Source organism: Neofelis nebulosa, chromosome 5 (genome assembly GCF_028018385.1).
Source record: "Neofelis nebulosa isolate mNeoNeb1 chromosome 5, mNeoNeb1.pri, whole genome shotgun sequence".
Lineage (NCBI taxonomy): Eukaryota > Metazoa > Chordata > Mammalia > Carnivora > Felidae > Neofelis > Neofelis nebulosa.
In genome coordinates this window covers 31,972,270-31,999,108 of record NC_080786.1, presented here as the reverse complement: position 1 = coordinate 31,999,108, position 26,839 = coordinate 31,972,270, and the positions used below count along the sequence as shown (strand labels likewise).

The 26,839-nt window shown below is 36.3% G+C and overlaps 1 protein-coding gene across 3 annotated transcripts in view; it reads right to left on the bottom strand.

Annotated features, from left to right (window-relative positions):
- PPP2R3A (protein phosphatase 2 regulatory subunit B''alpha) overlaps positions 1 to 26,839 on the bottom strand; it is a 167,547-nt gene that overhangs the window by 5,703 nt on the left and 135,005 nt on the right. For all 3 annotated transcript variants that reach the window (XM_058732368.1, XM_058732369.1, XM_058732370.1), the window contains 3 exons: positions 23,933 to 24,108; positions 23,299 to 23,417; positions 20,636 to 20,742 (listed from right to left, as the gene is read on the bottom strand). In XM_058732368.1, the coding sequence (XP_058588351.1) occupies positions 20,636 to 20,742; positions 23,299 to 23,417; positions 23,933 to 24,108 (402 nt within the window). The remainder of the gene's footprint in view (positions 1 to 20,635; positions 20,743 to 23,298; positions 23,418 to 23,932; positions 24,109 to 26,839) is intronic.

Here is a 26,839-nt window from a genome sequence, read left to right as displayed (position 1 = left end):
TGCTCATCACAAGCACCCTCTTTAATCCCCATGACCATCTCTTATTTAGATGTTTGCAATGGCTTCCTTATTGGTCTCCCTGCTTCTATTCTTGTACCACTAGCAATTTGAAGATTACTATCTTCAAAAACTGGAAATGGGATTATATTACTTTCTTAATTCTTTTTCAATAGCTTCCCGAGGCCCTGCATGATCTGGCTCCTGTGTATCTTTCCAGCTGTATTTCCCTATTGGTCATTATATTCCAGTCATATTGGCCTTTTAAAATGTCCTCAACACACTGTTTCCTGACTCAGAGCCATTGAATATATTTTTCCCTCTCCCTAGAACATTTTTGCTCCCTGCTTTTTTCAGAGCGATTTCCTTCTTCACCTGTAGGTTCTCATCATCTCAGGAATTTTTCTCAGCACCCTAAATTGTAAGTCTCTTTCCATTATTGGCTCACTGTTTCCTTCACAATTACATAATTAAATGTCTGTCTTCTCCACTTGATTATAAAATATCCATTTGCCAACTCACTAATTTCCTTGGGCTATAGAATAGTGCCTGGCACTAGATGCTCAAAATGATTAATAAAAAATGATGTCCTAAGTAAGGCTCTTGTGAAATGATACATTGAGTTGTCAGGGAAGGCTGAAGTCAGTAAAATGGTGAGAGTGCAAAAGTCATCTCGAAGTCACTTAAGTTAGAACTGTGAGAGTCTAAACTTTATCCTGTTCTCTAGAAAAATTCCTGAGAGAGAGAGAGCTGATTCCTTCTAAATGACCACTTCCGGGGCGCCTGGGTGGCGCAGTCGGTTAAGCGTCCGACTTCAGCCAGGTCACGATCTCGCGGTCCGTGAGTTCGAGCCCCGCGTCAGGCTCTGGGCTGATGGCTCGGAGCCTGGAGCCTGTTTCCGATTCTGTGTCTCCCTCTCTCTCTGCCCCTCCCCCGTTCATGCTCTGTCTCTCTCTGTCCCAAAAATAAAATAAAAAACGTTGAAAAAAAAAAAAAATTAAAAAAAAAATAAATGACCACTTCCAGGTTTACTTGTAGGTAACTGGGATTCCTCTGGGCACAAATGAAGATTTTATGAAATATTCTCTGTTAACTGGCTATTTTTGAATGAGTAGCAGGGTCAGAGGATTGAAGCAGAACTCCTTGGGTTCACAAATAGTTAATTAGAAAGCCTACGTATCAAACTGAGAAGAAATTTAACCTAGTATTAACAGTGTTGTTAATATAAGGAAAAATAATGGTCATATATTTTTCCTAGCAATATGTTGTCTTTAAAAACCTGTTCCCCTAAGTTTTTCCCTCTCAGATGAGCAATTTCTGGACAAAAGTATTAAGGCTGGTTCTGCTGATTCCTGGAATTAGTAGAAATAATGATTGGCACATATATGGTCAGAAAAAGGATTTGTGCGGTTTCAGGGTTTATGTGGGAATTGTGGTCTGATTCTATTTTTGGGATTCTATTTTCAGGGGTAAAGGGCAAGAATATCTGATTCAGGGTTTGAGGAAATTTAAGACACATGTTGGCTATAAGCATAGAATAAAATGTTAAGTAGTTCTTTAATTTGGAGTCTCTAATGCTTTAGAAATAGGAGTGGATCAATCTTACCTTTACACCTTTAAATCCTAAAGCACTTACGTAAAATGGATTAACTGAAATACTTGGGAAGTTGGACATTTGGATCAATGAATTTCCTTATTGACCCATTCAGTAAGTAGAAATTTTGTTCCAACTCTTGCTAAAGTTTCTTAATATGTACTACTACCCACTCTTCTTGCCTCAGAAGTTGATCTCACTTCCTTTTTGGTCTCTTGCAGTTCCCTAGGGTCGTAAGCCATCTGTTGTTTATTCTTACTTAGTTCGTGTGTAGATAGCATAAAAACTTGGGTTTAAATATATTCTAATTATGAACTTGAAGGGAGGAATAGGGTTCATTCATTTTTATTACTAACCACAGTGCCTGGCATTGAGTAAGTGCCAGTGAGTATCTACTGAAATAAAATTGGGCTTTGATTTGTTCAATGCAGAAAAAAATTAAAACTATATTATTAAATTCAGGTCTATATAAAGGTGCTGTTTAATGAGCACTATAAAACATAACTTAGAACTATTCTTTTAAGGCTGTAACTCATGCTTTAGAATATTAATTCCTTTTTCTCTTCTCATGCCCCAATATACATACATGTCACCTCCCCTTCCCCCTCCTGCCCCATTATGCCTGCTCCTCTTAAATTTTCCCACTTTGCTGACAGTCAGGCTCCACACAACTCCTTACTCCACACTTGACTCTTATTAGCTGCAGTCCTGGAAGATGATCTGGTGGGTTTGGGACTGGCCTTTTTTGCCTACAGCACCTTCTTTTCCAAAGCTGGTGGAAGTAACAACTCTTTAAAGGAATAATTCATATATTTATATTTAATATAAGGGGAAAAGCTACCTTTAAAAATATTCAGTAGTGCACAGTTCTGAATTCTCTAAATGTCCAATAATAGGGAAATGGATGTGAGTTACTGCTTGAGAACACTTCTGAATCATTAAAAGTCATATTTTTGAACACCCTAGTAGAATTAAGCATCAAAAAGAAGTATACTAAAGTGTAAATAATGGTTATCTCTGGATGACTGAACCAAGGGTGATTTAAATCTCTTCATATTTTACAGTTTTTGTGCAGCAAGCTTATATTTCTCTACTAATCAATAAAAACACAAAACAGGTCTCAGTTTCCTAAATAACAACATGGAGGACCCTTTTGCCTGTTTTACATAATTGTTTTATTGCTGAAGTTTTTTCTGCAATTTCTTTATTGCAGAAATCATAAAAGTGTTAATTATAAAGAAATTTGGCATCCTAACCTACTATCTTCATATAGGTGGCACATACAGTTGAACTGGTTTATATAACTGGTACCCTATCTGGTTTCCTCTATTATGACCATTCAGTACCTTGGATTTATACAAATGGTGTTGTATGCTGTGATCACGTTGTGTGTTAGAAGTGATAATTCACAATTTTTGCAGCTTCTGTGTTTGCAGTCTTTCACCTCATTGAAATCTGGAGTCATTACTAGGTTATTCTTGAAAGCATCACCTAAGTACCAGCCTTGAATCAGGTGGTACAGGTTCCTGGCACAAAGGCTACTTATGGTGTTTGTTAGATGGTAAAGTAGATGGAGAATTTCAGGTTGTACTTAGAGGGTCAAAATGTCTGGACTCCTGCAGTTATCCTTATAGTGAGGTGAGGGTGGCTGCTGGATGATTGTTGCCTTCTGTGTCACTCAGTAAACATTTGCTAAGGATCTCCTACGTCCCTAACATTTTGCTAGGTGCTGTTATTAACAGATGAATGAAACAATGTTCTTTGCCCTGGAGGAGCCCAGGTTCTAGTGGGAAACAACTCCATTTTTTCCAGCATTTATATGCCATTGTTGGATACATTATATGCATTATCTCCAATCCTCAGTACAGTCCCATTGTTTATGTAACAGATATTTACTGTGTGCCAACTGTGTGCCCTGGGAATGACGGGAATAAGGTGGGTAGTGGAATGGTGATGTTATAGCTGATTAAATTTTAGTTCAGAGAGGTTATGTAATGTGGCCAAGATCACAGAGGTGGTAGTAATAATATCCATTGTTTATTATTGATTACATAGGTACTATCCCTAAGTGCAAAGTATAAAGATATTTACACATTATTTATTTAATCCTTCAATTTAAACAGCTCAGTGTGGCAGGTGGTATCCTCATTGTATAGATGCTGCTGAAGCTTGGATGCCTGGGATTACACAGCTAGTAAGTGCTAGAGCAAGGGTTTGAAATTATTAGGTTTGTCTAACTCCAAATTCCATGCCCTTAACCATGATGTTATATCTCCTCTCTTCCCATACAGGGAGTAGTAACAGTAGTAATAGCTACTATTTATCAGGTATCTACTATGTGCCAGGTGTTTAGATATATTATCTTAGATTCTCACAACCACTTTGTAAGGTAGTTGCTGGTGTCTTTGGAAACTGAGCCTCAGGAGTCAGATAACCTGTCCAGCTGGTGAGTGGTAGGTAGAACCAGATCTATCTGGCTCCTTCCTAAGCCTGTGCTCTTTCCATAGTACTGCCATTCTTCCTCCATTTCTAATATTTGAGTCTGGTAATTTTTGTTTACAGACTCACCCTGATGTATTTGTAATTCCTCTTGAGGGCTTCATCTCAAGGTGGTGTAACCTTGGGATTCTGAGTCTGGCCTTACTTTTGAAAACCACATCAGTCAGCTATTAACAACTGTAAACCCGTCTATTCCTCTGACATTCCAGTTCTCACTCTACAGGGTATGGCTATTGTAAGCCTTCTCTGCCCGCAGGACCTCATCACCCACGTGTGCTGTATGGAGGCCTTATCTTATCTGCTACAACATGAGGAGTGTCCAGCAGAAGCCTCTCATATACACTGGTCGAATTTCATTACACCTGGTCCCTGCATCTCCTCTTGTGACCCCTCACCTGTACTTCTGTCTGCATCCCTTTGCCTCCCCTCTCTTGCCTCCAGACACACTTCTCTGAGCACCACAACTGGAAAAAACTTCTGCTTGAGCCAGTTATTTACTCTCTAGCTGCCATCAGTTTCTCTTTTTAGACTAACAAACTTCTAAGTAGTCATGCCTGCTATCTCTATTTTCTCCTTTTGTGGCAGGTTACAAAACAGTATGTAGTATAAATTACATTTTTTGTAAAACAAATTATCTGTCTGCATTCAAATGTCTAGAAGGGAGGACAGGCTATGCTATCTCTGGATGGTGGGTTTAATTTTATCACTAAAAAAATTTTTTTTTAAACTTCTTACTTATTTTTGAGAGAGAGCATGAGCAGGGGAGAGACCAAGAGAAAGGGGGACAGAAGATCTGAAGTGGGCTTGGTGCTGAGAACAGCAAGCCCAATGGGCTCAAACTCAAGAACTGTGAGGTCATGACTTATGCCAAAGTCGGACCCGCAACCAACTGAGCCACCCAGGCATCCCTGGATGGTGGATTTTAGATGAAGTTTTTTTGTTTATCTGTATTTTCTACCTCTTCTGCTGTGTATACATATCACCTATGTATCACATATTTAAACATATTACCTATGTAAACAGATAACACTTCTTTTTCCTATTTATTCAAGTAATGTATGTTTGTTAAAAGAACTTATAAATTATAGACCAGTATAAAAAAAATACTTGCAATCCCACAGCCCAGAGTTAATATTTTGTAGCCTTATCTTTTAGATTGTATATATAGATGTACAGATTTGTAATAATGAAATTATAATTTTCTAACCCCCCATGTTAGTTTTTGTGTAAGCACAAATTTAAATGTTTGCATAATATGACACATACACAACATGATTTATTGAATTACTCTATTGTACATTTGTGTTAGTTTGATTTTTAAATTTTAGAATGACCAATGGCCAATGCCAGTTGTTTGGATAGAACAATTCTATCCAAATTTCTGATTATTTACAATAGATACCCCAAACTGGAATCCTGAGTGAAAGGGTATAAATTTAGGCTGTTGCTACATATTGTCAAATTACTTTCCAGGGAGGTTGGGCCAATTTTTCTACCAACAATATCTGAAAGTGCTTATCTTACTGCACCGTGAGCCTAGAGTGAGGTGTTACTGTAGGTGTGCTTCTTCTGTGAGAAGCACTCTGAGAACCACAACTGGAAAAAATACTTCTATGAGAAGCAGTTAAAATACTTTAATTGCATCTGTTTGTTTTCCCTGCTTAGGCAGGAATCCTGTCTGTTCTCCAATATCCGATAATGCTTAGTATATAGTAGGACAGCAATCATTTACTGAATTAATATTATCCTTTAACAAATTATCTTTTAAAAAATTGTTGCCAATAAGCCAAAAACTTGAGTTGTGCTTTTTAAATATTTTACTGAAATATAACGTACATGGCATATGTAATTCACTGATCTTAAATGTTCAGTGTGTTTTAGTAAATTTCTACAATTGAGCAAACAATACCACAATCTAATTTTATAACACTTTCATTCTTCCATCTGCCTCTCTTCTCCTTTGTGCCTGTTGGATTCACTCTCCACTTTCATTCCTGGAACTAGGCAACCACTGATCTGCTTTCTGGCTCTATTAATTTTGACTTTTCTAGAAATTTCATATAAATGGAACCATATAATATGTAGTCTTTAGTGTTTGGCTTCTTTCACACGTGTTATTTTTGAGAGACTCAACCATGTTACTGCATGTATTAGTTCTTCTATTTATTGACATATAAATGACATACAATGGGTTACTTATATTCATAAATTTTGACTTTCTGTATATACCTGTAAAAGCATTACAACATTCAAGATCACAAAACTATCCATTCCCTTGCCTCCCAACCAAAGTTCACGCCCCTATATACTCACTGCTCCTCTCCCCCAAGTTAACCACTAGTTTGTTGTCATGATAGATTAATTTGCATTTTCTAGAATTTTAAATAAATGGAATCAAATGGATTATACTTTTTTGTCTAGCTTCTTTCACTTAGCTTATTTTGAGATCCATTCATACTGTGTTTATCAATGGTTCATTCCTTTTTTTTTTTTTTTTTTTTTTTTTTGCTAAGTAGCATTCCATTTTATGGATATATTTTATCAGTTTACCAGTTTGATGGATATTTGGATTATTTCCAGTTTTGGGCAACTATGAATAATGCTGCTATAAACATTCACGGACAAGTCTTTGGGTAAACATTTTTCTTGGGTAGATTCCTAGGAGTGCAACTGCTGATTCATATGATAAGTTTATGTTTAACTTGTTAAGAAATTGCCAAAATTTTCTAAAGAGAATATATAATTTTACATCCCCATCAGTTCAATGTATGAAGTTCCAGCTTCTCCACATTGTTGCCAACTAGTGATTTTAGCTGGTGTATCTACACTGTGGTATATCTCACTGTGGTTTTAATTTGTATTTTTCTAATGTCTAACAATGTGGAGCATCTTTTCATATAGCTATTTGCTGTTTGTATCTCTAATTGTATTTATTCAAATCTTTTGTCTGTTTAAAAATTAGGTTATTAGTCTTTTTATTACTGAGCTGTAAGAAATCTTTTTATATATTTTGGATATGAATCCTTCCTTTATCAGGATGTTTTGGGAATATTTTCTCCCAGTTTTTTCCTTTTCTTAATGGTGCCTTTGGAAGAGCAATAGTTTCTAATTTTAAAGGAAGTCCACTTAATCTAAAAGTAATTTTTTATTGCTCTTTGCCTGATCCAAGGTCACAATGATTTTCTCCTCTGTTTTGTTCTAGAAGTGTTAGAGTTTCTGCTCTCACATTTAGGTCTTTTATCCACGTGGAGTTATTTTTGCATATGCTGTGAGGTATGGATTTTGGTTCCTTTTTTTTATGGATATCAAGTTATTTCAACATCATTTTTGGAAAGACTATTCTTTCTCCACTGATTAAAAATTTGCCATCCATAATAGGGTCTATTTCTAGAGTGTTTAATTGATCTATGTATATACATGCTAATATGCTAAGGTGTCACAATTGTTTGCTTTACAGTAAATTTTGAAATCAGGCAGCCTAAGTCCTTCAATTTTGTTCTTTTATTATTTATTTTTATTTTAAAAAATATGTTTATTTATTTTGAGAGAGAGAAAGAGCGTGAGCAGGAGAGGGGCAGAGAGAGAATCCCAAGCAGGCCCTACACTCAGGATGGAGCCCAATGCAGGGCTTGATCATGAGATCGTGACTGGAGACGAAATCAAGAGTTGGATGTTTGAGCCACCCAGGTGCCTCAAGTTGGTTCTTTTAAAAAAGAGTTTGGCTATTTTAGGTACTTTACACTTCTACATAAAATTTAGGATCAGTTTGTCAATTTCTACAACAAAAGCCTGCAGGGATTTTGATAGGGAATTTTGGTAAATCTGTAAATTTGGGGAGAACCAACATTTTAACAATACTTAACTTTCTAATCCCATTTAGGTCAGCACTGTTTTGCAGTTTTCAGTGTGCAAGTATTATAGTTCTTTGGTTATGTTAATTTTTAAATATTTTGTTCTTTTTGATGTTAATGTGAGTAGAATTATTCTTTTTATTTGGATTTCCCTACTGGATTATTCACTGCTAGTATATGGAAATACGACTAAGTTTTGCATATTGAACTTGTGTTCTGAGATCTTGCTAACTGCTAATTCATTAGTTCTGATAGCTTTCAGGTAGACTTATTAGTATTTACTGTTGTCAGGTTACATAATCTATGAATAGTTTTACTTTTTCCTTTTCAATCTGAACACGTTCAGTGTCTTTTTCTTGTCTTACTGCAGAAGATAGGAGGACCTAAGTTACAATGCTGAGTAGAAATTATGAATAGAGGGGCGCCTGGGTGACTCAGTCGGTTGAGTGTCCGACTTCAGCTCAGGTCACGATCTCACGGTCCAGGGGTTCGAGCCCCGCGTCAGGCTCTGGGCTGATGGCCCAGAGCCTGGAGCCTGCTTCCGATTCTGTGTCTCCCTCTCTCTCTGCTCCTCCCCTGTTCATGCTCTGTCTCTCTCTGTCTCAAAAATAAATAAATGTTAAAAAAAAAAAATTATGAATAGAAACATCCCTGCTTTGTTCTTGATCTTAAGTGGGGGAAGGCTTTCAGTTTTTTACCGTAAGTATGATTTAACTGTAGATTCCTTTTATCCTGTTAAGGATCTTTCTGTCCTTACTTCTATGTTTACTTCTATCCTTACTTCTACCCTTCTATCCTTACTTGAGTGAGAATTATTGTGAGTGGATGTTTGATTTTGTCAAATGCTTTTTTGTGTGTCTATGGAGATTACTTTTGTCATTTATTTATTAAAAATTTTTTTTTTAATGTTTATTTTTGAGAGAAGAGAGAGAGTGAGTGAGTGAGTATGAGCAGGGGAGGGGCAGAGAGAGAGGCAGACAGAATCTGAAGCAGGCTCTAGGCTCCAAGCTGTCAGCGCGGAGCCTGACTTGAGGCTCAGACTAACAAATGGTGAGATCATGACCTGAGCCGAAGTCGGACGCTTAACTGACTGAGCCACCCAAGCATCCTTATCATTTATTAATATGGTATATTAAATCAATAGAGTTTTGGGTGTTAAGCCAGCCTTCTGCTCCTGGGATGAACCCCACTTAAAGTATAATTGCTGGATTTGATGTGCTAATTTTTTTAAAAATAATTTTTGTATTGAAGCTCTTAAGGGATATTGGTTTGTAATTTTCATTTCTTGTAGTATCTTTGGCTTTGGTATCAGGTAGTACTGGCTTTATAAAGCAAGTTTGGAAGTGTTCCCCTCTACTGTTATTTTCTGAAAGTATTTGTGAAACACTGATATTTTTTTCTCCTTAACTATTTGACAGAATTTAACAGTGAAACCATCTGGACCTGGACCTTTGGTGAAGACCTTTAATAACTAGTTCATTATCTTTAGTTGATATATAGTCTATTTAGATTTTCCATTTCTTCTTAAATCAGTCTTGGTAATTTGACTTTTTCTAGGATTTTGTTCCATTTCACCTAAGGTGTGAAATTTATTGGGATGAAGTTGTTCATGATATTTCTTTGTAATTATTTTAAGTTCTGTAGTGTCTGTAGTGATGCCTCCTCTATTCCTAATTTTGTTAATGTATGCCTTCCCCCCCCCCCCCCCCTTTAATCCAGCTAAAGATTTATCTTAAAATCTTTACAAAGAACCAACTTTAGGTTTCATGAACCCTTTCATATTGTTTTCCTATTTTCTATTTCATGGATTTCTACTCTGGTCTTTTATTATTTCCTTCTTTCTACTTATTTAAGCTCTGGTTTGCTTTTTTCTAGTTTCTTAAGGTGGAAACTTGTATTATTGATGTCAGACTCGAGGCATACATATTCCTCTAAGCATTGCTTCAACTGCAACTTATACGTTTTCATATGTTCTTTTATTTTCATTCATTTCACAGTAATTTTCAGATTCCCTTTGGTTTCTTCTTTGACCCATGTGTCCTTAAAAGTGTTATTTAATTTCCAAATATTTTGGGATTCCCTGATTCCTGTTATTGATTTCTACTTTAATTCTATTATGGTCAGACAACATAATTTATGTAACTGTAATCCATTTGGATTTATTGGATCTTATTTTACTCACTTATCATATGGTATGTCCTGGAGAAGTTTCATGTGCACTTGAAAAAAATGCCCATTTTGCTATTGTTTTGTGGAGGGTTCTTTATATATTGATTAAAGTACATTGTGTTGTTCAATTCTTCTGTATCCTTACTGTCTATCTAGTTCTGTCAGTTACTGAAAGAGAAGTTGTTGAAATCTCCAACTATTCTGACTTGTCTGGCAATTTTTGTTTCATATATTTTGGGGATTCTGTTCAATATTTAAATACATTTAAAATTATTATAATTTGGCTACTGTATTTTAACTGTTGGTGAAGTGGGAATTTTCCTGTTTCTTTCCTGGGTGAAATTTCTGTCTTCTGACTGTTTTAGAAGTGGTCAATATTCATGTTCTTACTGTTGATTTTGAAGAATGTGATTTTTAAAATAATTTTTAATGTTCATTTATTTTTGAGAGAGAGAGTGTGAATGGGGGAAGGGCAGAGACAGAGAGGGAGACACAGAATCCAAAGTAGGCTCCAGGCTCTGAGCTGTCAGCAAAGAGCCCGACATGGGACTTGAACCCACAAACTGTGAGATCCTGACCTGAGCCCAAGTAGAACCCTTAACCGGCTGAGCCACCCAGGCACCCCTTGAAGAATCTGATTTATAAAAGAATATTATTGATCATATGATGCAGTCCAATTTGTTTGTCTTTTGGTTGTGATACAGAATTTGTTACTTCCTAAATGTCACATCTAGAAAGTATTTCCTTATAAATTTCTCCCATTACTTTTAAGCTCTGAAAGTCTATTTACCTAACACGCAGACATTAGTTTCATATGCACTTTTTTTCACCCACCACAGAGGGCAACATTTTACTGACTAGTCTTTTCATGACGCATTTAAGACACTGTCTTTATCATACACACACGCCCTGTAGTCCACCACACCTTTCTTTCCTAAACTCATTACTATTCTTGTATATTTATTGTTCTATTTAGAATTAGCTTATCAAGTTCCACAACATACTTTGGGGAATATATCAAATTAACGAATTAATTTTAACATGGTGAATTGTCTTACACCTTTTGGTAAAATTTTGTATTTTCTTCATATATATTTTCCAAGTCACTTTTCTTCTTGATATTAATGAATGGGATTTTTCCCTATTGTATTTTTAACTGGTTATTTCTGGGGTGTGGGATTAACCATCTTTATCATTAACAAGGTACTCATCTCCAGTTTGCTTAGTTTTAAGATTTTTTTCCAAACCAGAAAATGTATTAAATTTTATCATATGCCTTCAGAGAATCAGTTTATATTTTGTGTTTGTTTTCCTTAATTTGTTAATGACAGATTTTACAAAGTTGAACCACTGTAGCAGTCTTGGCATAAACCCCACTTATGATGTATTTTTTTATATACTGGTGGATTTGACAACTTATTTAACCTTGTGTGGTTCAGTTTTCACATATGTAAATGGGATATCAGCATCTACAAAAAAAGGGTTTGTGAGCACTCAATGAATTACAATATTTAGATTAGTGCTTGGTACATAGTGTGCTGTGTGTGTGTGTGTGTGTGTGTGTGTGTGTGTGTTTATAAATTAATAGATTTATTTTCGTTTGAATAAATTATTTAACTTCTTCTATGTACTTAGGTCTATACTGTCATCCTTTCTCATGCATTTTGAGAGTAAAACCTAATCAATTAATTTTAGTCCACAGGTTACAAATTTCCCCCTGTCCAAATCTCATGTTTTAATAAATATATAATGCATAGTTCTAAAAAGACTAGAATTTGAATTTTGACTTCCACTTTAACAGTTATTTTGAAATATATTTAGAGTATTTTTCAACTTTATTTTTAACTTTCTAGGTATGTGTATTTTAACTTTTTGTTGTTAATTTAAGGTTACATTTTAAGTTGTTGCAATTTCCTTCATGCCTTAATAAATAGGCACTTTTGTGATGGCTCCATGTGTATTTCTTGGGTACCAGGTATACTGTTGAGTACGTCTTTGAAAACGTTCTAATTTCTATTTTTTTTCTTTCTTTCTTCCTTCCTTCCTTCCTTCCTTCTCCATTTGATTTGTTGGTTTTTACAAGACTGCGATATCAATTTTGCCTTGTATTTCTATCAGATATATTTTATGTTGCATAAAGTTCATGAATTTATTCCCATGGCCAACTGTTGAAATACGGGGAAGTCTCTTTTAAAGCTTTGAATTCTACTTGTCTCATTAATGTTACCATACCTGATTTATTCTTGTTACTATTCATTTGACTTTTAACTCTGTGTTAGGGATGGATCTAAAGAATAGTATACAGTTTGATTTTTAATTCAGTGTGAATTTTGTTATTGACACTATATTTGGACTTATTCTGGCCATTTATTTTGTACTGTCTATATCTTTTTGTCTCTTCTTTCTTACTATGGTGGACATCCATTGTTCCTTTATTGGAATAGTATTCTCCTTTTTTATGGCCATTCTTTTCTTTTTAAAAAATTTTTTTAAATGTTTTTATTAATTTTTGAGAGACAGATACAGCACGAGTGGGGGAGGGGCAGAGAGAGGGAGAGACAAAATCTGCTTAACCAACTGAGCCACCCAGGTGCCCCCATGGAGAGACAAAATCTGAAGCAGGCTCCAGGCTCTGAGCTGTCAGCACAGAGCCTAACTCGGGACTCCAGCTCATGAGCTGTGAGATCATGATCTGATCCAAAGTTGGACGCTAAACCGACCAAGCCACCCAGGTGCCCCTATGGCCATATTATCTGATTTCCCTTTGGAAAACATGGTTTGGATAGACCTGATCCCTGTAGAAGCTTGGTTCTAGGCCTCCTTCAGGAACTGGTTCAGGGATTGGACCTAAACTAAGCCAATTAGAGCCAAAGGGACACAAATCCTAGGCTTTGGTTGGAACTTAGGGGAAAGGGATTTTGTCATTTATTTGAACTTGAAGCTATTAAGTGATCATCTTGCTGCCACATATGAAAAACTTGCTAAGTGTGAAAAGATGAAAGAAGAATATTATCTAAGAGATGAAATCTGAGTCTCTAAAGTTAGTACTACCCCCTGGACTTTTCAGTTCTGTAAGCCAGTATTTCTGGGGTTTTTTTTTGTTTTGGCTTATGGTTAGGATACTTGCCACCAAAACAATGCTGATAACACGCTTGTCTTCTAGTAGACTGAGTTTAGCAGATTGAGTTTTCTTTACCCAATTTTTCTCAGCTTAATAATCTATTGTCTTTTTCTAAAAAAATGATTAGAGAGTTTTCCATTTTGTTTTTATTAGTGGTTGACCTTAAATGTTTAATACACATTATTTTAACTCTCTAGTCATTGTTAGAGAAATATAAATTCATCAGCGTTAATACTCTCTAATAAAGATTCATAGTGTATTTCCCTGACCTCTTTTTACTCTTAATAGTATGTGATCAGTATTTTTTAGTTCTAAGAATAGATTTTACTAATTTTGTTGCTCATGCTTGTTTCTTGCATCCCACTGTTTCCTTGAGGATCTGTTTACCTTTTTGCTGAAGAGTATCCCTTAATACTTCTTTCAGAGATAGTCTGTGGTTGGTAACTTTTTGCATCTTTGGATGTCTGAAAATGTATTTATTGGGCCCTCATATTTAAATAGGAGTGGAATTCTAGATTTAAAGTTATTTTCTTTGCAGTAATTGAATGATATTGCTCCATTTCTTTTTGCATTCACTTTGTAGGTAATCTGTTTTTTTTCTGTCTGATAGATTTTCAGTTCTTCTTTATCTTTTATGTTTTGAAATTTCACTCTAGTACAGGACTGGCAAACTACAGTCTGTGGGCCAAATCTCTCCACTTGTTTTGGTATAGCCCAGTGACCTAAGAATGGTTTTTACCTTTTTAAATTTGAAAAAAAAAATATCACAAGAATATTTCATGACATGTGAAAAAATAAAGTTTATATCTCAGGGCATATTAGTAAAATTTCATTGGAAAACAGCCACATTCATTTGCTTACATATTTTCTATGGCTACTGTTATAGCCATATATATGTCAGAGGTAAGTAGTTGTAACAGAACTGTGAAGCCTAAAATATTCACTACCTGGACAGAAAAAATTTGCTGGCCCCTGGGTATATTTTTATTTGTTTAAACAGAATTCTGGGAATTATCTGGCTGTTATTTCTACTGGTTTCTATAAAGATTTCTTACTGTAGTATCATAATATCCCAAATCAAAAAATTTTCATCTGTGTCCATTCTATTATTCAGCTCAATGACTGTGTTTTTCATTTAAAAATTTTTCTTTCAATTTCCAAGAAACTGGTCTTGTTTCAAGAGGGCAGTATTCTCTTACCACTCTAAAAATGGTAAATAATACTCAACTTGAGGCCTTGTTCTTATTGCTGTAGTAAATCGCCTTCCAAGAGTGAAAGTTCTTCCATTTGTTGAGTATTTTATTACTTCCAACTGTTTGATATTTGTCCACTTTTCTATGTAGCTGGGAACAGACCGCTCCCTCTGTTTGCACTGGCTTCTTATTAGGAGGGGGCAATGAGAGGTTGCTAGTGTTTTCAATGAGAATGAGGGGCTAGATGGACCATGCTGCTGGTGTGGATATTTCAGTGGTTGTGCTTTCTCTGTTCCAAGATCCCACACTCTTGTCTTTCCTTTAGGAATAGGATGAGATATACAAGGTTTGACCTACCTGGACACTGCTGCTTCTCATCTCCTCCTTGCGTGGAGTTTTCAGCCAAATTCAGGTATGGATCATCCTTAAGTGCTGCTTCCTTTATTTGTAGCAATTATCTTCTGCATGCTGCTGCACAGAATGCCTCTTCAATCAGATCCCATCTCCTTTTCGTCTTTTAGTCCACTGAAAGTTTCTCCTCTTAAGTGGTGCTCTGTATTTTCAAATGGTGTGGGAGACTGAAAACTACAGTATGCTTTCAGACTACCTCCTTAAAATGAGAAGCTGGTCTGAATTACAGTTACTCTTTAGAGGTCCACTGAAGTTTTGTTTGTAGCCTAATATATATTTTGTAGATGGTCTATGGACAAAACCTACAAAGGTATTTTACCTATTTTCAGGGTATAGTTTATTATGGCTGCAATAATAGGCTCCAATTTCTCCTTTTATTTTCTTTTTGGAGTTATTGTTTCAAAAATCTGATGCTGTCAGATGCATAGTTTTTTTGACTATTCATTTTTTTTTTCTTCCAAGATTTTATTTAAATTCAAGTTAGTTAACATATAGTGTAGTATTGGCTTCAGGAGCAAAATTTAGTGATTCATCACTTAACATATACACCCAGTGCTCATCCCAACAAGTACCCTCCTTAATGCCCAACACCCATTTAATCCATTCCCCCCACCCACCAACTCTCCACGAACTCTCAGTTCTCTATAGTTAAGTCTTATGGTTTTCCTCCTTGTTTTCATCTTATATTTCCTTCCCTTCCCCTATGTTCATGTGTTCTGTTCTTACATGCCACATATGAGTGGGATCATAGGATATCTGCCTTTCTCTGACTGGTTTTGCTTCACCTAACACACTCTAGTTCTATCCACGTCGTTGCAGTTGATGGACATCTGGGCTCTTTCCATAATTTGGCTATTGTTGATAGTGAGGCTGTACACATTGGGGTATATGTGCCCCTTCGAATCTGTATTTTTGTATCCTTTGACTAAATACATAGTAGAGTCATTGCTAGGTCGTAGGGTAGTTCTATTTTTGAAGAACCTCCATGTGGTTTTCCAGAGTGGCTGCTCCAAAGCATTCATTCGTTTTTAATGCAACCTTTGTTGTTAATACAAAATTGAATCCTTTTCTTTTAATAAGTGAGTTTATTCCATTTACATTCATTGCCTTAGTTCTGTCATCTTCAGGCTTTGTGGTCTGTGTTTTTCTTTTCTGTATACACATTTTCTGATTGAATTGGAATAGTCTAGCTTTGGTTTTTCAAGTGTTAAATTAGTATTCCTAAACCCTCAATTTGACTTATAGCTTTAAAGGGTATCTACTGAGGTTTTGCTAGTGAAATTTACACATACTTTCTTCCTCTTTTCTACCTCCCATTTTCATTTAAATTGTTATTTCTAGGATGTTATACATATATTTCCTCTTCCTCTCTACATCCTAGTTTTACATTTCTTTTTTCCAGATCTCTATTCTGTCTACATTTGAATGGATTGAATGCTATTTATTTCTTTTCCCCAATGGTTGCTACATTTCCAGGCTCTTTATTTTGGTTTGTTTCTTGGTTTTATGATTGTCTTTTTAATAGAAGAGCTCATGGGTGCTATATTCCCTTCAGTTCTTACATGTTGAAAATACCCACTTGTGTTTTCATGCTTGAATGTCATCTGGGGTTAGTATAAAATTTGAGATTATAGAAATTTTTTCTCTGAAAAAGTTGTATGTGTTGTTTTATGATCTTCTAATATTCATTTTTACCATGGAGGTATCTGAGGCGAGGGTGATTTTATTTTTCCCTTGTCTGAGGACTTGAATTTTTTAAGTGGAAAAGAAACCCAATTAAAGTTTCTTTCTTAAAGTTAAAATCAAGTTAGTTAACACATAGTGTAGTCTTGGCTTGAGGAGTAGAACCCAGGGATTCATCTCTTACATATGACATTCAGTGCTCATCCCAAAAAGTATCCTCCTTAATGCCCATTACCCATTTAACCCATCCCCTCACCCACCTCTCCTCTAGCAACCCTCAGTTTGTTCTCTGTATAGAAGAGTCTCTTATGGTTTGCCTCCCTCTGTTTTTCTTATTTTTCCTTCCCTTCCCCTGTGTTTATCTGCTGAGTTCCTCAAATTCCACATGAGTGAAATCGTATGATATCTTTCTCTGATTTCACTCAGCATAATACCCTCTAGTTCCATCCACATAGTTGTAAATGGCAAGATTTCATTTTCATTGCCGAGTAGTATTCCAATGTGTGTGTGTGTGTGTGTGTGTGTGTGTGTGTGTGTGTGTGTGTGTTTATATGTATATACATGCACACACCCCACATCTTCTTTATCCTTTTTCCAGTGGATGGATATTTGGGCTCCTTCCATACTTTGGCTGTTGTTGATAGTGTTGCTATAAACATTGGGGTGCACAGTGCCCTTCAAATCAGCATTTTTGTATCCTTTGGATAAATGCCTGGTAGTGCAATTGCTGGGTTGTAGGGTAGTTGTATTTTTAATTTTTTGAGGAATATCCATATTGTTTTCCAGAGTGGCTACAACAGTTTGCACTCCCACCAACAGTGCAAAAGGGTCCCCCTTTCTCGACATCCTCACCAACATCTGTTGTTCCCCAAGTTGATTGTAGCCATTCTGACAGGTGTTTGGTGGTATCTCATTGCAGTTTTGATTTTTATTTTCCTGATGATTTTTCATGTGTCTTTTAGCCATCTGGATGTCTTCTGCCCATTTCTTCACTGGATTATTTGTTTTATGGATGTTGAGTTTGGTGAATTCTTTATGGATTTTGGATGCTAACCCTTTATCCAATATTTATCTTTGAATTCCGGCAAATTCACGACATATATTGGGAATCAATAATTTTCAGTATTTCCTGGATATGGTATGACTTCTGACCTTTTGGATTTCAGGAACTTTATTTAAAAAAAAAAAAAAAAGCTTTTCTATTATCTTTGAATTTTTTGTGTTCCATTTGCTTTGTTGTCTAATACATACTAAGATCCCTGTTGTTTTCCTTATGTATACCTAATTTTCTTTCTTACACTTTACTATTCCTTCTTGATCTTTTTTAAATGTTTGCTTATTTTGAGAGAGAGAGAGTGCCCACATGCATGTATGAATGGGGGAAGAGGAGAGAGAGAATCTTAAGAAGGCTCAGCATTGTTAAGTGCAGAGCCTGACATGGGGCTCGATCTCATGAACTGTGAAATCATGACCTGAGCCAAAATCAAGAGTTGGATGCTTTGCCAACAGAGCCACCTAGGCTCCCCCTTACGTGATCTTTTAAAGCCTTCCTCCACATTTCAATTTTTTCTTTATAATAGTCAAGAAATATACGTCCACAAGATGATTTGTAATGTTTACATGGAATTATACTATGTATATGCAGGATAATTTTATTAATCTTCCTATCAGACCTTCCAATTTTTCACTATTATAAACAACCACAGATGCTCTTAACAGTAGTGATGCTGCTTCATAAGTAACCTTACTCTAAGGAAGCTCAGTGCCAAAAAAATTTTAGATTATGCTTATGAATACACTTGCCTATCTTCTCTTCTTAGTCAGGCTTAAAATAATGATGAATGATTTTTCTGGGTTTCTGGGTCCATGACATAAAAATAAGACCCCAGTTTTGTGAGTAAGCATATTAAGGATATCTCAAGATTAAAGAAAGTAGTTTGGTGATGGCTTCTTCAGTACTCTCAAAAAAGATATTGAAGACTTAATGGTAAGCGTGTGAAATGTAGAATCTCTGCTGGCATTTGTACTGAGCTGGATATTTGATGTTTATCCTTCTAGATCTACTCTCCCCTTAGCTAGGTGGATAAGGAGGCTGATCCAAACAGACTACATGAGTTCTCTTATCTTCTTGTTTCTGGTTGGAAACCAATGAGAAGTGCCAGCAGGATACTAAGGGATATGAGCAAAGTGAAATTGGGTATTTATTCTAGCAGCTCTCACCTAGATTGCCATAGTTTGACTAAATTCCATTACTGAAGGTCACAGCTCCTGTCAGCTCTCTCCATATACTTACTCTCTTTGGGTTCTGATGATGGTTTTATCTCCTTGTCCTTTTAGACCTAAGGATGGAAGTGGCTCCCCACTGTTGCTAGTTCTGGGTGTCTGCATTATTTCTTGTTGGTTTCTCTGAAACCCTCCTCTGTTTGCTATACTTATAGAAATTTGTCTTACATATGTATAAAATTACATGTATATAAGATTATTCATTAGAACATTTTATTTGTCATAGTGGCATAACTGTACAGAATATTGTGCAGCTGTAGAAATACTTAGAACATTCATCAGATACATGCATGAAATAGTCTCCCATTTGTTGGGCTTTTAAAAATTTTTTCATGTACTCAAGGCCCCCAAAATATTTGTGAAGCTTTATTTATACCTCAGTAATTGTAAAATACAAGTGTTTTTGGTTCACCATGCTGTCTTCCCAATCTTTGTTATTGTTTTTGTCTTTATTTAGGTTTGATACACAAAAATTATATGCATTTAACAATTACACCTTGATCAGTGTGGATATATGTATACATCTGTGATACCACAATCAAGGTACTCCAAAAATCTGTTCACCTCCAAAAATTTCATGGTATTTTTTTGTGTGTGTTTTGTAGGAAGACATGAGATTTGTTCTCTTAACATTTTAAACTGCAGAATACCCACATTTTTAACTATGGGCACTAAGTTGTATTGCGGATCTCTAGAACTTACTCATCTTCTATAACAGAAACTTTACATAAGTGTGGAAAAAGCAAAGTACCAAACAATTAATATACTATGCTACCATATGTGTACAGAAAAAAGAAAAGAATGTATATGTGCTTTTTTATATATACACACGTATATGAATATATGTATGTGTGTGTATATATATATATATGTATAGGAAATAAAGTGGGAGGGTGTCTTTGGAAGGACATGTAAGAAAATGTGGGAGAACCTAGGTGGCTCAGTCGGTTTGAGTGTCTGACTTCGGCTCAGATCATGGTCTCATGGTTCGTGAATTTGAGCCCCATATCAGGCTTGGTGCTGTCAGTGCAGAGCCTGCTTCTGATCCTCTGTCCCCCTCTCTCTGCTCCTCCCCTGCTTGCACCCTCCCCCAAATAAATAAATATTAAAAAACAAAAAAAGGTCACAGTGATTGCTTCTAGGGAGGAAAACTGGGCAGTAGGAAACTATCCTTGTTTCTTTGAATATTAAAACATATGAATATATTACCTGTTGAAAAAATATTACAATAATAAGAATTAAGAGCCTTAGGGGAACTACAAAAGAAATCACTAGAAGATGGTGGAAAGAGCCAACAAATTATAAAGTTGCCGAAATGATCTAAGCAATGAAAGTCTTGAATAGTTTCTTACCATGATCCCTTTATGGAATTATATATACCCTATTACAAATTTGTTGTAGAAGTAAATTCTTGTTCAGTGTTGAATACAAAAAAACATGTATGGTAAAGATTTGTTTTAAACATGGTCACCTTGATTATTTAAAAGAGCTTCAGTTCTTTTAGTCTCATCCTGTTTTTACAGCATTTTAGTAAATGCTAAATGTTTTTACAGCATGTGATATCACTAACAAAGTAGAATGACTGCACGATGATCTTAGCTTCCAGTGAAAAGTACAACTCCATTAAAGGAAATGGGACACGAGAAGAGTTTTAGGAAATTAGTGAAGAAGGGAAGATTTCTGGAAAAATATTCTTTCAACTAAAGTTGGTTATAATCAGGATATCCAAAAATAAGAAAGGATTACTAGTTTGATTTTTTAAAGATGGTTTTACCATTCCTGATATGATTACCCCTGTTAAAAAAGTTCTATAAGACCCAGGGACCTCACTCACCCTTCCTGGAACTGTGCTTGGGCAGATTCCTCTGCAACAAGAGTCTCATACTCCTCAGCTGCAAACCTGTCCCAGTCAGAGGGCTCAGGCCCCTCATTCTCAACATCCTGATTGCAAAGAGGAAAGGAAACAAAAATAATCAAAGACAAAGAATTGGAGATTGGTTTTCTTCAGTGAACATTTGTGATGACCTGCCTGAAAATACTTCATTTTAACATGTTAAGAGAGGTGCTAAAGTAACACTCTTAAAGTGATTTGTATGCCTCCAATCATAAAATTATAGTGAACTCCTCAGCAGTGAATTCTTTAGGTCTAGATTCTTTAGCCTTATAATGAGAGACCTTTGTCTGGGCTCTTCTCCCTGGCACTTTGCACACCAGCTATCTGGAGTGACTTGTGGTTTACATATGCCCACCTGAAACAGACCATCGCTTCCTCCCCTCCCTGGCATATTTTTATTGCTTCTGTAAAAGCCAGCTCAGATACCATGTCATCTGTGCTATTTTCCTAGAAAGAGCCCTTCTCCCCCAAATAATTTCCTTTGCTATACTGTACATGCTCGATTGCTACTTTTTGCTCTTCTTTTTATCTCTATATGACCATATGTCTCTTCAACACAGTCACTGGAATTTACTGAGCACTTTTTGACTAAAAATGTTCTCTGCAGATCAGAATAAATCTTGATATACTGCTATCTCTTACAAATTTTATAAAGGGGGAAAAGGCTATATACATTTTCTTTACCTTCTCCAACCTGGGCAGTATCTTGGATTATATATTCCAGGTAAAATGCTTTTCCATAATTAAAATGAGTTATTAGCACTGCCCTCAGATGTAAGGTTAGTCATGCCCAGAAGAATGTAAATACCTAAATACTGACCATACAATATGATTATGATACTTAACTCATTTTAAGAACCCCTACTCCATCCTTTTGACATCTTTGAAACTTACATCTTAGATTTATAATTGGCAATTTTTTTTAATGTTTTGTTATTTTTGAGAGATAGCACGAGTGGGGGAGGGGCAGAGAAAGAGGGGGACACAGAATTTGAAGCAGGTTCCAGGCTCTGAGCTGTCAGCACAGAGCCCGACATGGGGCTCAACCTCACAAACTACAAGATATGACCTGAGCTGAAGGTGGACACTTAACCAACTGAGCCACCCAGGTGCCCGGGAAAAAAATTTTTTTTTAAAGCTAGTAATAATGTGCCTTGATATGCCCCAAGATCAGGCGTAGAATATTTGTTTTTAGAAGGTGATCTTTGGGGGTTTCTGGGTGGCTCAGTCAGTTGAGTGTCCAATTCTTGATTTCAGCTCAGATCATGATCCCAGGGTCATGGGATTGACCTTTGCATTGGCTCCACACTGAGTGTGGAGCCTGCTTGAAATTCTGTCTCCCTCTGCCCCCCTCCCCTGCTTGTGCTCTCTAAAATTTAAAAAAAAAAAAAAAATTAAAAATAACGTATGTGGTGCCTGGGTGGCTCAGTTGGTTAAATGTCTAAATGTTGGTGTTGGCTCAGGTCATGATCACACAGTTTTGTGGGTTCAAGCCCTGCATCGGCTCTGCACTGACAGCGTGGGGCCTGCTTGGGATTCTCTGTCTTACTCTCTGCCCCTACCCCACTTGTGACTGTCTCCGTCTCTCTCAAAAACAAATAAATAAACTTAAAAAATAATAAGGTGATCTTTGTATTCTTACTACTATTTAGGTCAACATGTAGAAGAAAAAGACTGAAAGTTTCTGGTAGTTGTATTCCTGTAGGACTCAACTCAAACAGTCCTTTTCTACTAACAGAATTAAAAAAAAATTTTTTTTAAAGTTCTGAGGGAGAGAGAACACAAGCAAGGAAGGGGGCAGGGGTGGGGGAGAGAGAATCCCAAGTGGGCTCTGCACTGTCAGTGCAAATGTGGGGCTCCACACAGGGCTTGAACTCAAGGACCATGAGATCATGACCTGGGTCAAAACCAAGAGCTGGATGCTTAACCAACTCGACTGAGCCATTAGGCACCCCCACATAATTTTTACTTTTTAAACAAGAGAAGGGGAAGTGGTGATATTATTATTATTATTATTATTATTTTGACATAGACCATATGTTCAGGGCTTTTTGAGGGTCCACAGGTTTTTGTGTACGCGTAAGGGTGCTCATCTCTATTCAGGTGTAGAATGACTTCAAACTGATAGTCATGCACAATAGTCATTAACACTTGAAAAAGTGTTTTGTTATCTGAGGGCTGTCTATTATGGAGAATGTCTAGTTTTCATTATGATTGGGAGAGCTATTTACAATGTAATCCTGGAAATGAATGGTACAGTTAACCCCAATATATTTTCTAATACAGATGGTTCTATTGATACATTTTTTTTAAAAGTTAGAAGGACAAATTTTTTTCAAAACTTTTTTGTAACTAGTGTCTAATATATAAGTATACAGACCACAAAATTCACTCAGTGATAGACAGATGCAGGTTACCTAAACTTGAAGATTAGCTATGGAGAGACATGTGCTCTAGGTCCTTTTTTCTCTCTTTTCAGTAGGTGAGAAAATGTTCTAAATGTTACCTCTTTAAATACAAGATTCTCACAGGGAAAGACTGTTTTTATCTGTAGCACATAACCCCTGATACTGCAGCCTTCAAAGGGAAGTTAAAACCAGTACCTTCTGGACCGCAAAAGGATCTCTCTGTTCATGGTCCAAGTATTTCTCCAGATTAAAGAAAGTATCATAAAAAATGTGTGCCATTCTGCATCTCTTCAGATCTCGTAGTGTTATTTTGCCTATGTAAAAACAAATCCAGTAAATTTCAAGAACTTTTTAGCAAGTGAAAAAAACTTTTACTGAAGTTTAAGAGTATACGAATATGCCAATTTTATTATATAAAATCCCATTTTTTTAGGTAAAATGGACATAAAATTTACCATTTTAAAGTGTGCAATTCAGCAGCTTTTAGTACATTCACAGTGTTGTACAACCATTACCACTACCGAGTTCCATAACATTTCCTCACTCCAAAAGGAAACTCTGTACTCATCAAGCAGACCTTCCCCATCTCCTCACCCAGCCTAGGGCGATCACTAATCTGCCTTCTGTTTCTAGGGGGAAATTTCTTAAACTTGATTTGCCATTAGTTGTTGGTTCTAAACTAGTGGTAAAGGAGAAACTTAAATATTTCTGTATTTGGGAAGCCAGTATGGAAGACTCTGGAAGTTCAGTAATTTGGGACAATCCAGGATTAAAGGCCCCCCTCTGTTACATAGGTGAGTAGTGCAGATGGTCTTTTACTCAATCTTACCATCACTGGCTGGCTTCACCAGGTCAAGCATCTGGCACAGCAAATCATGGAATGGCAAGGGCTCAATGCCCATGGCTTCCATCCGTTCACATTGCTCCTCATAGAAGTACTCCAGCTCATACATGGAGAGTACACCATCTCCATCCATATCCATGCAGCGGAACCAATACTCAATGCTAGAAGATAAGGACACTCGTTAGCAATGGCCTGGTAAGGTCCTTTATTCACCCAGATTTATTACTGCCCATGTTTCTTTTAAAATAAGTTAGTATGTGTATATTTTCTTTTAAAATAAGTTAATATGTGTATACTTGAGACTTAGAGGAACACGGTTTTATAAAATTTGTTAGAAAAACTGGCCAGACCCCTTCTTCCCTTTATTTCCCTTCCCCAGAATCAACCACTTTCAATACCTGATTATTTTGGTTTTTATATTTTCAGATAAGATGCCTATATTGCTCCTTCCTTACATTTCTGTTTTAAGAACTGTGTATTAATTTCATACATTGAAAAATGAGGTTTTAGCTCTTCTACCTCTCTTTCTACTTTACCTACATGCCCTTCTGAACCTCGTAATATAAATTACTCAACTTTTTCTTTTATCTCTTATTTGCTTAGATTTCTGTGTACATGTTACTATTCAGTGCCCATATGTGCCAGTTTTCTACATCCATAATCATTCTCATCAGGGTTCTATGAATTGGATTTTCTTGATGAAGTCTTTCTTGCTTCCTTCTGACCTACTTTAACTGCACTGGTTGCTCTCTAGACTGGATTCATGGTTTCATCCCAGGGATTCCTTTCACCTTTCTCTTATTTCTTGTGTCTCACACTTTCCTCATTCTTGGTTGACTTCCTTGTTTAGTGTAACATATTCTTCGGTAGCTTCCTAAAAAAAGGGAGTGAGGCACATACATTTTCTGAGATCTTAGATAGTTGAAAATACTGTTTATCTGCCTCCTAACTTGGTTGATATTTTGGTTACAGAATTATACCTTGGTGGTGCTTTTCCTTCAGAAGTTTAAAGGCAGTGATTCACTACACTATCTTCTATCTATCCACTATTGTTGAGAAGTCTAAAGCCATGCTGATGTCTGATCCTTTGACTATAGTAACTTTTTTTTTTTTCCTTTGAAGCCTATAGAGGTTTCTCTGGGTCCTTGGTATTTTGAAATCTCATGATGAAGTATCCTGGTCTGGGTCTAATTCATCTACTTTCTTGGGCTTTCTGAGAGCTTACTCAATTTGGAAGCTAGTATTCTTTAGTTCTCGGAAATTTTCTTAAATTATTTTATTTCTTCCCTGCCTCTTTTCACCCTTATCCATTCTTTTTTTCTGGAACTCTTGTTATTCACATCTGCATGGTCAAATATGGTAGCCACTTATCCACATGTTCCTAGTCCAATTTGAGATATCTTGAAGTGTAAATACACAACAGATTTTGAAGACTTAATATGAAAAAAAAGTAAAACATCAATATTCTTATATTGATGAGATGTTGCAATAACATTTTAGATATAGTGGATTAAATAAGATATTTAATTACAATTAACTTTATGTTTTTCTACATCTTTACTGTGGCTAAATTTCCTTTATAGTTTTTTAAAACATTTTTAGTAAAAACTGTATTTAAGGGGTACAATGAGATAATATATACATTGTGAAATAATTACTACAGTAAAATTATTTCACATATCATCTCCTCACTTAGTTATATTTGGGGGGGAGGGGGATGAGAAGACCTGAAATCTACTCTTAGCAAATTTCTAATATTTAATACAGTATTATTAACCATACTCACCAAGTTGTATGTTTCATTCTAACTGCAACTTTGTACGCTTTGACTAGTACTTACCCATTTCCTTCTTCCCTCAACTCCTGCTAAGTAAAATTCTACTCTATGACTCTTTGTGTTTGACAGTTTTTAGATTTCACATGTAAGTGAGATCATGTGGTATTTGTGTCTCTGTGCATGCCTTATTTCACTTAGCATGGTGTACTCTGAGATCATCCATGTTGTCGCAAATGACAGAATTTCCTTCTTTTTAAAGGGTGAATAATATTGCAGTGTGTGTGTGTGTGTGTGTGTGTGTGTGTGTGTATCCCATACTTTCTTTATCCATTTATCCACTGAGGGACATTTAGGGTGATTTCATATCTTGGCTACTGTGAATAATGCTGCAGTGAACATAGGAGTGCAGGTACTTCATGATATTTATTTCAGAGTTCTGATTCAAGATGGTAATGCAAGAAGATCCTGAACTTTCTCCCACGTAGACACACCAAATCTACAGCTACATATGGAACAAGTTCTTCTGAAAAGACTCCTTAGAACTGAGTAACTCCTACACACTGTGCAGACAAGAAAACCCCACATCTAAGTGGGTAGGACAGGCTGACACACAATCTCACTATAATCCCCACCTCTGTCATGGTGACCTACAATCAAGAGGAAACTTAAAACCTGGAACTTCTTCCGAGGAGTGAAGGGTTTGAATCTCATACTGGGCACCGTAACTCTTAAGACCTGAAACTAAAAGATGACTCCCTAAAACATCTATCTTTGGAAATCTCTATAGAGCTTGTGTCCATGAGACCCAAAAGGGTACAGTTAAGTGAGAAATGGCTCGTAAGGGGCTTATGTGCTTGGACTCACCCATGCTAGCGACCAGTGCAGAAGCAGCCAATAGACACCCAAACTTTCTGTGAAAGACACTCATTTCCTTATCTTAAAGCCTTGGCCTTAGGGCAGGCATCTAACTTAAAACACACATCTAGGGGCCTGCTGGGGTACTCTCTGGGGACAGAGGCTAGAGGATACCATGTTCACTCTTCTCCTCTGCTGCACTACACAGTGCCACTATCTCCTGGAGGGGAGCTTTTACATGCATCTGGTGCCCTGTTTTT